The sequence below is a fragment of the Bactrocera dorsalis genome, chromosome 1 (genome assembly GCF_023373825.1).
Source record: "Bactrocera dorsalis isolate Fly_Bdor chromosome 1, ASM2337382v1, whole genome shotgun sequence".
NCBI classification, from domain to species: domain Eukaryota; kingdom Metazoa; phylum Arthropoda; class Insecta; order Diptera; family Tephritidae; genus Bactrocera; species Bactrocera dorsalis.
This window is the reverse complement of record NC_064303.1, coordinates 88888396-88902313: the sequence shown is the minus strand read 5'-3', so window position 1 is coordinate 88902313 and position 13918 is coordinate 88888396. Positions and strand designations below refer to the sequence as shown.

The window sequence follows — 13918 nt, the reverse complement described above, 5'->3', positions numbered from 1 at the left end:
ATATACGAATTAATGAAATCGATGTTTATTAGGTTTGATTTTTCCTAACAAAAAAGTAGCGTACTATGTTTATTCGATATTAAAATTTAGCTATGTAAGTGATATAACAATTACTGTGTCTTCTTAACTGCTGCTGTCACAGTGGTTGTTATTTGTTTAGTTTTCTTCAATGGATTTTCAACACATTCCTTATAAAGTTGATTAAGACCGAATGCGGCTCTTACATTATCGGCTGAAAAGAAGAATTTCTGTAATTTTCCTCTGGAATCTCCGCAAGGTCTTCGTTCCTCTTCTTTTCCGTTTTTAAAGAGTATAACAGTTGGTAATTGTCGTGAAAAGCTGCTATCAGATATGCGATATTTTTGCGCAACATCTGGGAATCGACCAATGTCAACTTTACCAAACTTCAAATTTTCCAAATTATATTCTCCAGAAAGTTCAGCAAAAATTGGGGCAAAATTCACACAGCTCGGATTCCACACTGTGTAGAAACAAATAATCCAGTTGATTCGCTTATCCCGGACCAATTCTTCTTCAAATGTTTGCATGTTGCGGAAGTAGGTGATATGTTCAGGGCCACGGTACGATGGCTCTGGTAATACAGTGCTCACTAGGACGCATACTAATAAGAATGCTAAACCGTATCTAAAATCACTGTATGCCCAAAGAATAACATTCGCCACTTTTGTGTACAGGAACGATGCGGATAGATAATTGACCATGGTTACACTTCCAGTTTTACGTGATCTTATCATAACCACAATTAGCAGAAAAAATAAGATTTCTGTTTCGCGGCTATCCAATTCACACATTTCCTCGCCCCGATGGTGGAATAGCCTTGTACATAATGGGTAGAGTTTCTTAGCGACTACGTAAGAAATTGAAAGGACAATATTCATCCAGTAATACGGTTTGGAAAGTTCACGTAACTGTTTTTGTAACGACATTTTGTGTTAAATTCACAAATTAGTATGATAGTCACAAATTAGAATATTAATTAATAGCATCCGTTGTTTTACACATAAGAATTCTTGACATATTTTTCTTTCCACCCTTACCGCCCTCTTGAAATATTTTCGTTCAACATTTAGCGATCTTGCCACCTAGTATGAAATGAATAAAATTTAAAATACTGGGAGCACATTTTGAGACGATATGTGAAGTAAAATAAAAAAAAAAAAACATTTACAAAATTTAATATAATTTGATTTGTAGTTAAATGTATCATATTTTATACTTTTTACGAACTATTTTATAACTTTTCAATATTTCAAAAAAATTACTTGATACATTAGAAAAATAACACATTCTCCTCTACTTGCGAATAGCCTTATACCAACTATTCACAATGGTAACTGTAGAGCTCCATTTGTACACAATATGCCAAAATTGACATTCCTTTGTGATAAAAAATCAAAATATCCATAATGTGTTTTTATTTGGGTAAAGTCAGTTGAAATAGGGATTGTTGTTATAGAAATTGGTTTGTCTTTTTTATTAATTTGAAATTTGGAACAAAAAAAATTGGAAATGCCTGCAATTCGGCGACGTCATGGATCCTATGGGAGCATTCATGATTCAGAAAGTGAGGGTGGCAGGGACGATGTGGATAGCCTTAGCTATGAGTTTCAAGATGGAGAACTTTTTTATGTTTCTGAACAAAAATTACCATGGAAAACCATATTCTTTGTGATGTTTTTTCTGATTGTTGGAACGGTAAGCTTTGCACTGGAAGTCGTTTATAAAATAATTATTACTTCGATTTTTAAAGGTTTGCTTGACGACTGCAGGACTAATTTTTACAGAAGTTATAGATCAAACATATGTTGATCGAGCATCTCCGTTGCTTATTCTTGGCTCGCTAATGATTATACCGGGCGGTTACTATGGCTACATATTGATGTCAATCTTGGCAAAGCGTGAAGGATTTTCATGGGATGATATTCCGGAAATTTAAAGCCAAAGATAAGGTGCCAATTTTTTCAAAATAGAAACATTTAGAAAACTTCGTTCTAACTTATTTGAAATATAGTTGAAATTATTAGATCATGACTATAGCTGAAAATAGAAGACACTAATGCATTTAGTGTGCACACCACTATATTCCATATTCCGGAAATTTGAAACCAAAGATAAGATGCCAATTCTAACAAAATAGAAACATTTGAACATACTTTATGCACAACACTATCAAAAAAATTGCAGGCTAATTCTGCGGACCATTGCCTCTCCACCAGCGGTCTTATAGTTAAAGCATTTACTTATATAAACTGACTGATAACTAACTCAACTCTAATACTTATGTGATTTTTATTTGATACATAATTATATATTTGTAAAAACAACTAGTAAAATAAATGTATGTGAATATATACAAATACTTACTGCAATTATAAATATGACTGAGCTATATATATTATAATAAAAAATATGAATATCAAAAGAAATGTTTGACTTCATAGGGGAAAAAAGTGTTCAAATTTCAGATCCATATCTCAAAAACTAAGGCGTTGGTTCGCGTACATACACATAGTTGGAAATGGCTAAATCTATTTAGCTCCTCAGGTTGATGATTTATCTACACATATACATACATATGTATATTGTATAGAGTCTTTGACGTCTCTTTCTGGAAGTTACAAACTTCGTGAAAAATTGAAATTTGGCCGAAATAGAGGAGGTGCGTTTCTTTGGACTGTCACTCCGGTAAAACTTTTCAATTTTTTTTGAAAAATGTTACATGTCTGCGTTCAACATACATATATATCCAATTTAATAAGAGTTTTAGATATTTAATAGAAATTATTTCTTCTTTTTAGGTGAATTGAGTTTTCGGCCTTATATTTCCGAATAATTTCGGCTGAATTTGACAATTAGGTGTAAACGTCATCTGTCAATGCATTATATTTTTCTTCCTCTTATTTTTATGCTCCGCCGGTAGAGTGCATTTATTTGGATTATTTGCAACGTAGCTTGGTTTCAGTGAAATTTGTGATTAGAAAATTTAATATAAACATGTCCTCAAATCAATGGGAAGTTGTTACGAAATCCAAAAAAGCTAGAAATCTAGATAAGAAGGTAGAAGCTCATACAGAGAAAAAACGACAGGCGGCCTTACTCCCAAAACTAGAAGAAATTTGTAAGCATTCTTATCTATGGATAATAAAATATAAGTCGTCATAAAATATATTTTTTAGTGCCTTCGCATGAATATCGAACTCTATTGTCTGGTAAAAGAGGAAAAGAGAATCATTCACCAGCGAAGTCTGTCAGCTCTTCAACAAAATCGAAATCGTCTCCCATTAAGAAAAATGCCAATAATTCGAAAGATAAAACTGCTAAAAAGGAACAATCATCTCAGCAACAGTCAAAGTCGAAATCAACAGTGTCCAAACCTAAAAGCTTAGAATCTGCTATGCGAAGTATTGAAGCCAATGATTTCGCCACTAAACTTGAGCAATTAAAAATTGTTTATCCTGGTTCCGAATTGCTTTGGCTAAAAGGCGTAATAGTTTGAATTTTTAAAATAAGTACATATGTCAAATTAATAATTATTTTTATCATGTAGGTTGCAAGCTTTTTTAACGAACAACTACCTTTCGATTGTGATCCCATTTTCTCAGGAAAATCGATTTACTATCCCAGTAATTTGGCAAGTACTGCACTTAACAATGCTATTGTCGATTTCTTGGAATCAGTAGGTGAAGAGAACTTGTCATATTTTTATCACACTTTGCTAATCAATATGACTATGGATCTCTCCAAAAATATGCCAATTGTGGGTTATAAGGTATTTGTAATATTACATATTTGTATTTTCAATTTAATAAGTTATATGGTTTCAGTTTATACTACAATTAATTAGTCAACATTGGCCACATGTTGCTTCAAATAACATGGCAAAAATTGCGTTGTTGCGTAATTCATATCAAAATAGAAGCAACATTTGCCTAAGCATACTTTGGGCAATTGGTCAAGGTGGTTATAAAGAAATAACAGAAGGCATTAAAGGTACTTCAAATTATTTATCACCCAACATTAGTATAGTTTTATTATATGCCTTATTTTCTTAATATTGCAGTATGGCAAAATCTAATGTTACCCAATCTGGAACTAAAAAGCTATACAAAATTTGTGGCTGAATATTTAGAAAAAGTTTTATCTGCAGCCAAAGAAGAGTATGTAATTGTAAAATAATTTAAATATGATATAATATATTTAATTTTTCAGCTGCACAATAACTTTGAACCAAAACGAGTTCTTCTCGTTTTACAATGCTTTAAAAACACACTACCCCATTCCAAAAGAGAATCAAGAGACTCTTGGAAAATGTGCACACGGTTTTTTGGTAACTACGAAAAATTCAAAATTAAAATCTATAATCGGAATCTATTAACTTTCTTTTCATAGATCAAGTACATTTTATCTAGCAGTAAGCATTCGAACATATTTGTGACTCTCTTTCGTAATATTGATGATTTCAAGCGGAGTCGTAGTGAGTTGGAGGGTTGCCTTTGCTGTCTTGTGAATGGTGAAGATAGTTTTAAAGTATGGAAGATGAATTATAAGAAGCAGTTGATGTCCTCCCTACTGCTCTTTAAAGAAATCGGTAAGATACAACGTAAAGTAAAATAAAAAAAGAAAAAAATGAGAACTTCGGCTGAAGCCCTCCACAGGTGCATTTCTTATAGCATTAAAGGGTACAAAAACATACATTTTTATTTTTTTCTATAGATTTGTGTTTTATAGTTAACTTTTGCAAAACATTTTTTTCTTACTTTTTCTATAGAAAAACAATTGGATAAGGCTGATATTGATATGCTAAAGCTAGCATGTTCTAACACATTCCAGGCTTTCTTAGACGAAGCTCAAAGACTGAATGAAGAATTGAGTTTAGCCAAGCGAAAAGACCCAAATTTAGAAGATTTGATAGCTGTTGTAAAGGTATGTAAAACTGCATATGACTTTATAATTAGCACTAATAGTGTTGATTACTTTGTAAAGTTTAAAATATTTAAATATAATTTCAATACGGCGAACCAAAACCATGCTGCATAAATGTACGTATTGGTTTCTTATTACAAAGTCACCACTGTGATTTTGTTTATTTTGTTTTAGTTCAAAATTTTAAATCCATGAAAATTGTTAGTATTTTTGAAAATGTTTCCATAATTTAGGTCCCTATAGCAAATACTATCCTTTCCAAATGTTAAAATATGGTTCATTGACAGCATTCAAGGTTAAAATAAAGATACCCATCGGGTAGAGCAATAACTAAAGTGTTGCTTAGCATCAACAGGTTGTCCTCAGCGCTTTTAAGAACTACTTGAGTGTATAGGTGTAGTCAGAGAGAAAAATGACAATTTTAAATATTTTTTTTTGTTTGTAAATTATAATTTTTTTTATAAAAGTGAATACTCGTAATTAATAAAGTATCGACTTCGCTGGACAGAAATAAAAAATAATAATTTTTAAAGTAATGGCTGTCGGTGTTGATCCTGTTTCAATCGAAACACCTTGCGGATACTATCACTAATCCTAATCCACTAATCCAGAGCACCTGAGAACACTTTTCTAATTATCGAATAACTCGGAAAAAATATGTGTTCTATTTACTTAAAATTTTCAGAGAATATTTTTAAAAATTATACTTTCAAAAAACGCAAAATATTAATAGATTATTTGAAAATTCTGACTATCCCAAACCCCCTGAATATCAACTGAGAGAACGACAGAAATTTTTTCGTAATTTTAATTGTACCTTTTTATACTTCGCTACAATCAAAATCCAGAAGTTTAGAATATATACGCTATCAAAGTCACAATATACTAGCGTTCTGCTGTAATATGTTAACAAACTATATACTAAATAGTATTATTTGACTTTTATTCAACATTTTGCTAAGTCTGCTTTAAAAAGTACATAATTTTATTTATTGAAATATAACATTTTTTTTGTGGTTAAGCTTAGTACGCAGCTCTCAAGAAACGTAAAAACTTCATATAAAAAAACGCTTAAGAAACGGTCCAGAAACGTTCCTGCGATAAAGTTACTTGTGCTAGTACGCAGCTCTTAAGAAAGCTAGTACTAATTTTTAATACTTTGTTTCAATAAAATGTGAATATGGCAAACCTGGTTTTGCGAAGAAACATCAAATCAACAATTGTTTCTTGCAGGAAATTCGAAGTAATCGTCAAATTCATCCTAAATTAGTTGAAATCATTATTATAAAGTATGTTCCATTTTGAAATGTTGTATAAAACCAACCAATCGTCAACAACATTCCTTAAATCTCAATGAAAATATTTGTGTTACCATACACATACATACATACATACATACGCACAAAGTTTGTTTACTTTGTTTATTCTCTCTTGCTCTTCTAATGTGGATCATTCACGATGCGTAACCAGCTGTCAAAATTACTTCAGAAATAATGTATTTTTGTTCTTGAGCAATTACTTGAGAGCTGCGTACCAACCTTTAAAAAGAAATGAAAGTGGGGTATTTAGTTAATTTTGTAACTTTGAGACATTTTGGTGTAGATAAAAATTCATTTGCTTCATTCACCAATCTGGCAACCATGCCGACATATTAGGAAAAGGAAAGACGAGTTCATTTCCAATTAGTCCGAAGTTGGGGAGAGGAGTGATCAGTGTGTGCACAACGCCGATAGTGATTTACTTATTGCATATTAGTAAATTTTAACAGTGAAATAGTAAAAATAAATTAGCAACTTGATAAATTATTTACATAAAAAGTATAACTACACGAATTTGTACTTTTCAAATAATTAATTCATATGTTCCTATATATACAGTAGCTAAAATGGTGGTTGAAAAATCGATTAGCAAATTACAATTGAAAATGTATACGTTCACAGGAAAGGGGAGGATGTGAATATTTTAATATGTGCATATTTCCTTTTCTTTCAAAATGTGAAATATTTTATGCTATTTAGAAATTTACTAATAAATACAAAAAATATTTAACGTAAATAGTATTAATAATAATGAAGAAGATTGTAAAGGCATACAAATATTAAATCTTTCTGAGTTAGTAAAATGCAAATGGAGTAATGTAAGAACCTAGTGGACGATGCGCTGAAAGTGTGCGACGTGGAATTGTTTTTTTTAGGAGAGTGAGAGAGAGCTGGATGAATTTCTTGATAGCAGCAACTGTGTGTGTATATACATATTCTCATTTTTCTAGCTGGGTAGTTTCTACTCTCGGGTGCAAGGTCTGCGACAACAATGCATAGATTTCAATGCTCTTCTACACAATTAAATATCTACATAATTTGAAAAAAACAATTTTTTTTTTACTTATAACTTTGTGAGATTACTAACATTTTCTAAAGTGGTTTGCTTTTCGTATGCTGCGTCCACTTTCTACCTGTGCGCACTGTTCATCTCTACCTAATTTGGTAACCTTTTCATAACTATACATATACCGGCTTCATTGTTTACACGTGGCTGTTACAAATTGATTAACGGAAATATCTAGCAAGGCATTTAGCCACTAAATTAAATATTAACTTTAGATAATGTTATTTGTTTAGTGAAAATTAAGAGCAAGCATTGTGCTAGACATTTTAATAGAAATATTTGTTGCTGCAGAAGTTAGCGTTTGATTATTTTATAGATTTCTTTTTATCTTCGCACTATAAGTAGCTTATACACGCCTCTTATAGGGTTATTCACCTTTATTTACTTATCTACTTTTAGTTAGTTTCTTTAATAATATGATATGCTGCAACTTTGCTGCTATCGTGTTAACGTAATGCCCGGTGCGTTTCATAACCAAATATTTAAACTATGACTATCTATAGTACAACAATATGTGTTACATATGTACATATGTATGTATATACATTTTATTGCGTATGACGTGTCTCAAAATTTATATAGTTTAGGAAATTTCGGGGAAAGAAATTTTTATATTAATTAATATGTTGCTGATTTATTAGTAATAAAATTTATTTTTCAAAGCTGTAACGCTAAAATAACTTTTTGCAATTATTCTATTTGGTATTAAATCAATTTTTAAGTATTTTTATAGTAATTCGCTTATTTTACAAACATTAATTAGAGGAATCAGAGCACGTAGGCCAGCAGAAAAAATAATTTTTTTGTTGTTAAGCGCGGTTTTTTGTAGTTATGAATATACCCACTGATATAAATACATGTGCACATATATTTTTATGCATGTGAATGCATATACATACATACATACATACATACAGAGTATATTTGAGATGAGATGAAACTCGTACTCAAAAACAGGCAATGCTAAAAACCAATCAACGTATTGTTTATTGCTGATAAGTACTTCGGCTTTTGATTAAAGAAATATATTATCGCATTTGCAAATAAAAAATTCTAAAGAGAGTAAAGGTTGAATTTAAGTAAAAAAATTGTTTATCTTCTGTTGCATATACATATGTATGCATAAAGTTACGCTGAAAATTATTAGGGTTTCCAATTAATTACCATGCTGTTTCCAATTAAATTTTGAAGTTTTAATCCAAGATTTTGAAAATTGGTAAATCAATTTTTAATCCACTATGCTGGGTGTTAAAAATGAAAATTTCAACTTTTAATACCGATTTTGCGATTTCAATTTATAATTCCAATTTTATAATTATAATTGCAAAATTTTATTTTTTTTCACAATTTAATAGTAAAAATTAAAAATTTAACTTAAAGTTCCAAAAAAAAAATTAAAGAGTTCATAAAATAAAAATCGTTCGAATGTGTAAGTTTAGCGATCACTCTTTTAGAGTATTTTTTGATTGGGTTTAATTTTTTTGTAATATTTTTTAATTAGATATTTGAGATAACAAAAAATTTAATTCCGATTTTGAGATTTTAATTTTTAGACTTAAAATTGCAAAATTATACGTTTTAATTTATTAGTAAAAATTGAAAATTTAACTTTTAATTCCAAAAAATAATTAAAATTGCATAAAATGTTTGAGTCTGGCAATCACTCTTTTATACTATTCATAATAATTCGTTATTATAAGCCTGGGTTTGAATTTTTTAAATATATTTAAATTTGTTATTTGGAATTAAAAAAAAAAACAAATTAAAAATAAGTCTGGGTTTTGGGATCAAATTTATTGTCTCAATTATATATTTTTAATTGAGGTAAGGTTTTGAGTTTGAAACATTTGAATTTTTATTTTTTTAATGAATTATTTGCAACCCTGGTCATAATGCATATATGGGAGATGATAACATACAAGTACTTAGATAGAATAAGTTAATAATATTAAACAATTGTAATTTGCAATTGATGTATTCGCCACCGTCCATTTTTTTAACTATTAAATCTACAATTTTCCTCGAATTTGTTTATTGTTTTAGTAAATTTTGAGACTTTATCAAAAGCTATTAAATTAAGTTGCTATAAATATGGCACAAAATAACAAAGGCAATAAAAACAAACAAACCAACAAACAACAAGCTGGTAAAAAGGTAAAAAATCAAGATCAAAATAAAAGACTTAACTATTGTATTTAGCTTTTATGAAAGTATTTATTTACGAAATTGTGTCTAACTTTTCATTCTTTCTTCAAAATTACAGAATGTCCAAGAAAAAACAACACAACAGAAGAAAAAACAAATAGCCAGCGAACAAAAGAAATGCGGCGGCTGTTGCAAGTGGGTCTTGGGTAGCTTTGTGCTAATCGCCCTAATTGCCGGCGTTCTAGTATATGACACAAATGTCAATGGCAAAGGTGTCTTCGAGCGTTCAGCTACAGGCAAAATACTAAAGAATGCTGGCGTATTGCCGCATGTGGAGAAAGCGTGGTACACAACGATGGGCGCCGCGGCTAGAGGTTATAAATGGGCCGAAAAACATGTGCCGCCTTACGCGAAACCTGCCGGTCAGCTGGCGTGTGACCTCTTCAAGTTGGCGCGCAACACCGCCTGTAATGTATATGGTGTGGTGACCGAATTTGTTGCAGCAAAGCTGCCAGTGGCTGCTAGCTTTGTGAGTAATTAATGTATATTTTACCTATACGCCTTTTTGTACTGAGTTATTAGCTATAGTCTGTGAATAATGACATCATCGACGAGAAGATTTCTAAATGAACTTTTTGTGCATTTCTTTGTTTAACTCAAACGCTACATTACACAAACAATCCGTCATACGATCATCACTTCTAATAAATTGTTCGACGGTTGAACAGAAACCGGTTTGTCTATTTGTGGCTAACGATAAAATGGAAATATACAGACATACATACATATACTTGTACTAACAGAATTAGACGCAAATTGTATATGTTTAGTTAGAGATTTTCAATTTCAAAGCTTTGTTTTGTTTTAATAACATTAAAATGAAATTTAAGAAAGTAAAGCCAATGATCTTGAGTGTGGTCGAAATTTCTATTTAACATAAACACGTAGATTTAATTGTTTACAGTTATAGAAGTTCAAAGTAAATTCTGCTCTCTAGTGTTTATATAAATAAGAAAAAACATTAACTGCGGTTGCTTGTTTGAATAAGCTCACAAGCAAACAAGTTTTTCATTCAAAAACTTGATTTTGAACGATTGTTGTTGTTGTACCGGCAGAATTCTGCCTAGTTTAGTTAGCTGTATAAAAAATCCGGGTATCTTCCGGTTTTGTTCACCCGACTGTCGGGGTAGATTTCTACCGACTTGACAGTCCTTGACCGGTTAAAAAATCCGGGACATGGCTAAATCGACTCGGCTCGTCACGTTGAATATTTATATGTATAATTTATAGGGTCTGGCAAAGTTAAGGATATAAAAGTAATTCGCATTTTTCATTGAAAAAGATTAAATCGACCCTAGTAGCTCCTAACTCGAAAACTGAACATGTATTTTTCTTATTTTTCATATTTCTTATTTAACATATATTTTTCTTATATTTCAGCTGGAACAATATGTTCCCGGTCTGCCTAAAAAGATCGAAAACACTTCTTTGGCGATCAAAAATGTGTGCGTCGATGTTTTTGGCAAAGCAGTGGTCTTTTTCAGAACACAGGTTTTCATGTGAGTAAACAAATAATATATAATGCTAGCATATATATATAGGACATTATAATAACAAATAAAATCTCTATTATTGCAGTGGCCGTCTCTCTCCTGAAAACCTGAGCAAAGCTCTCAACCAGACCCAAAATGCTGCACTCGATTACTACAATCAGTTCCATAAAAAGGTTGATACCTATTCAAAACTGAAATGATTTTAAGAAAATACAAAGTCATTTTATTATTGCGATCATCTCCACCAATTCAATACAACTCAACACAATAAAACCACCTTGACACCATCTGCTAAACACACAACAGCAAATGGATTACACGGCAAATTATGTCGCCTTGTCAAATGCCAAAAAGCTGTACATTTTTATTGAAACATGGAAACTTTTGAGTGCAGTTTAAAACTATTTTGTACTCCCTAAAGTAGGTGAAAGCAATCGAATGTTGATTATAGTTAAAAGGGAATAACTACAAATTTATTGTATATTAACTAACTTTGGTTAAGCAAAAATTTTGAATGAAGCTGAGATAATTGAAAAAGCCTTGTAAATGGTGTTAGTTTGAAAATATTTAAGGTTCAATAATGAAATGCTGATTATCATATTTAAACTATCATTAGTTTTTTACAATCTTAATCATCAATAATTTCAAATTCCATTGCACTTTTTTGTGATCTTTGCATTCATTTAAGTTAATATTCGCTGTACACTCAAAATCAGTTTCTTATATTTTTTTTTGTCAGAGTACGACTCTTTTGCAATGTAATCTTTCGTCAGGGTGCATGAAATGGTGGCATACTATTCCAGTTTGTATCAAATTTTAGTCGATTGATATAAAATACTTCAATGCATTTTTCTTAGTTCATTATGTGAATTGTGAATGATAACCCCTTTTTTAAATAAAAAAAAAATATTTAAAAGTTGTAAGTATTGTGATGTTTTTAAAAATTTACTGTCTTGATTTTATTAATTACATAAGTACTTTTAGGAAAGGAATTTTTCTGTAATGAATATTATTTATTTACTTTTGGCACTAGCTCACCTCATATCTAATTAGTGACCGAACGGTTATTATAAAGCTAACTGTACGAGAGCGTTACGTTAGGTACATAGCCCATACGAGAGAAAAAGTATATTTCCAGAAAATAGCGATTTATTTCTTATTTTGGCTCGATTTTCTTGACTCAGGGATTGTAAGTCTGCGAAGTATGAATTCGTGGCGGCGATAACCTACAAATTCGACTTTTCGACAATTTTGGAAAAAATAGAAGTCGAACGGGACCAAATCACGGTGGATGCAGCAGCCGTTCGTCTCCTTGTCCGGAGTAAGCAAACGCGACAGCTATCGCGTCAACAGCTTTCTCATGCGTAGCATTTAGCAGTAGGTCCAAGAAACTAGCTGCTTCGACGCGGTAATTAGAGTCTGCGATGGGTGGTGTTTTGTCTGAAGTTGTTTCTGTAATCGTCCGAAGTTGTCGACGTATCGCAGAAATATTCTCTTGATGTTCCAAGGAGTCGGCTCCGCTTTCTGCGAAAATATCCCAACAGAAACTGCTAGGAGAGGAATGCATTAGACTTTGGACAAAACTAACTGTGAATGGCGTACGATGCTGTAGCAGGTTAAAATTCTACTTATTCAGAATCGACCCCGATATACCAAATATATGTATGTTCAGCATTCAAAGAGTCCTCCCATGACTTTAACCACCTCTTTGCATGCCCAGCTAACCCTATACATCTGACAACCACCTCCTGTTGGTCCGACCCCGTCGAAACAGCAAGTTTCCTGAGCATACCGTTGAATGGTTGCCTTGTAAGTGGTCAACAACGTTTTTTGTCCTCTCTCCAAGTGCTGTCGCCTGCCGACTTGAGGGTTTGAGGGTCTTGTTGCTACTCTGTAATTTGGTAATTTTGGTTTTGGTCGCATGCAGTAGAATGGAGTACAGATGTAACTCATAAAGTTTCGGGTTGTTCACTGTCGGGATTTAACGACACGAAACGAAAAACGTTAAGGTTCAGTCTGTATTTCTCCGTCCCGTAGGTAAATAAGGTTTAGAAGTAAAAAAAACGAGAAAGGTCTAGGAGATAGCAATTCCCACAAAATTGGATTCTACGTCACCTCCAAGGACCCGGATTTTACCCAGCTAAGGGCTGGTAATTCAAAAAACGGGGGTATCTCATCCTAGGGTGTTTTCTTCCTATCATTGGGACTGTTTTTTACGTGACGCTTCCCAAACACAGCGTATAACCGTAGGGAGGGATCTTTCGGTTTCATTTCAGCTCGCATTTAAACGGATATTTTGAGATATCCAGAGGAGTCTTGATCTATGACCGGATGTCGTGAGCTAGTTGATCCATATATAAAATGATTCGTTTATTGCCATTCCTAAGTGAATGGTGCTCAGAGAACTTTCCTCACATGCATGAACTGCAACACATGACTCTCAAACTCTACAAGTCATTCATCATCCACGTCCTGCTATTTGGTGCAGAGGCATGTACGATGGCAACATATGATGAGTCGGCGTTACGAGTTTTCGGGAAAAAGGTTCTCCGGAAGATTCTTTGCGCATTGGCAACGGCGAATATCGTAGTCGATAGAACGATGATTTGCACGAGATATACGAGCACATCGACATAGTTCAGCGAATTAGGACACAGCGGCTACGCTGGCTAGGTCCTGTTGTCCGAATGAATGAAAACACTCCAATTTTGAGGGTATTCGACGTAATATCCGCCGGGGGAAGCAGTGGAAGAGGAAGACCTCCACTCCGTTTGAAGGACCAAGTGGAGAAGGACCTGGCTAAGAAAATGAAGAACGACTGCCGCGCTGTTTTAAAATCGGCTATAACAATAAGAAGAAGGCCTGTTAATTCAAAGATATAGGCCTGTTAA

At 32.5% G+C, this 13918-nt stretch overlaps 3 protein-coding genes across 3 annotated transcripts; 2 read left to right on the top strand and 1 right to left on the bottom strand.

Annotated features, from left to right (window-relative positions):
• Window positions 1-3: 3 nt before the first annotated feature.
• On the bottom strand, window positions 4-1082 carry LOC105233554 (thioredoxin-related transmembrane protein 2 homolog). Its single transcript, XM_011215667.4, has one exon. It carries the CDS (start codon window positions 945-947, stop codon window positions 111-113), a length of 837 nt encoding a protein of 278 aa, XP_011213969.2. The 5' UTR covers window positions 948-1082; the 3' UTR covers window positions 4-110.
• Window positions 1083-1365: 283 nt separating this feature from the next.
• LOC105233556 (transmembrane protein 230) lies at window positions 1366-2102 on the top strand. Its single transcript, XM_049446421.1, has 2 exons — window positions 1366-1716; window positions 1772-2102. The coding sequence occupies exons 1-2, from the start codon at window positions 1531-1533 to the stop codon at window positions 1955-1957; spliced, it is 372 nt and encodes a 123-aa protein (XP_049302378.1). The 5' UTR covers window positions 1366-1530; the 3' UTR covers window positions 1958-2102.
• An 803-nt stretch (window positions 2103-2905) lies between these two features.
• LOC105233557 (transmembrane protein 214) lies at window positions 2906-11950 on the top strand. Its single transcript, XM_011215671.4, has 11 exons — window positions 2906-3139; window positions 3198-3505; window positions 3569-3790; window positions 3846-4011; window positions 4082-4178; window positions 4231-4348; window positions 4411-4609; window positions 4790-4944; window positions 9593-10003; window positions 10915-11033; window positions 11113-11950. The coding sequence occupies exons 1-11, from the start codon at window positions 3016-3018 to the stop codon at window positions 11225-11227; spliced, it is 2034 nt and encodes a 677-aa protein (XP_011213973.2). The 5' UTR covers window positions 2906-3015; the 3' UTR covers window positions 11228-11950.
• The last annotated feature ends 1968 nt before the right edge of the window (window positions 11951-13918 follow it).

What these genes read in the sequence shown, in the direction of transcription:
- LOC105233554 (XM_011215667.4), bottom strand. Translation starts at nt 947, where the DNA reads ATGTCGTTACAAAAACAGTTACGTGAACTTTCCAAACCGTATTACTGG.
- LOC105233556 (XM_049446421.1), top strand. Translation starts at nt 1,531, where the DNA reads ATGCCTGCAATTCGGCGACGTCATGGATCCTATGGGAGCATTCATGAT. An exon ending in TTTTTCTGATTGTTGGAACG is followed by an intron (nt 1,717 to 1,771) that starts GTAAGCTTTGCA and finishes CGATTTTTAAAG; the next exon opens with GTTTGCTTGACGACTGCAGG.
- LOC105233557 (XM_011215671.4), top strand. Translation starts at nt 3,016, where the DNA reads ATGTCCTCAAATCAATGGGAAGTTGTTACGAAATCCAAAAAAGCTAGA. An exon ending in CCCAAAACTAGAAGAAATTT is followed by an intron (nt 3,140 to 3,197) that starts GTAAGCATTCTT and finishes TATATTTTTTAG; the next exon opens with TGCCTTCGCATGAATATCGA. An exon ending in AATGTGCACACGGTTTTTTG is followed by an intron (nt 4,349 to 4,410) that starts GTAACTACGAAA and finishes TTCTTTTCATAG; the next exon opens with ATCAAGTACATTTTATCTAG.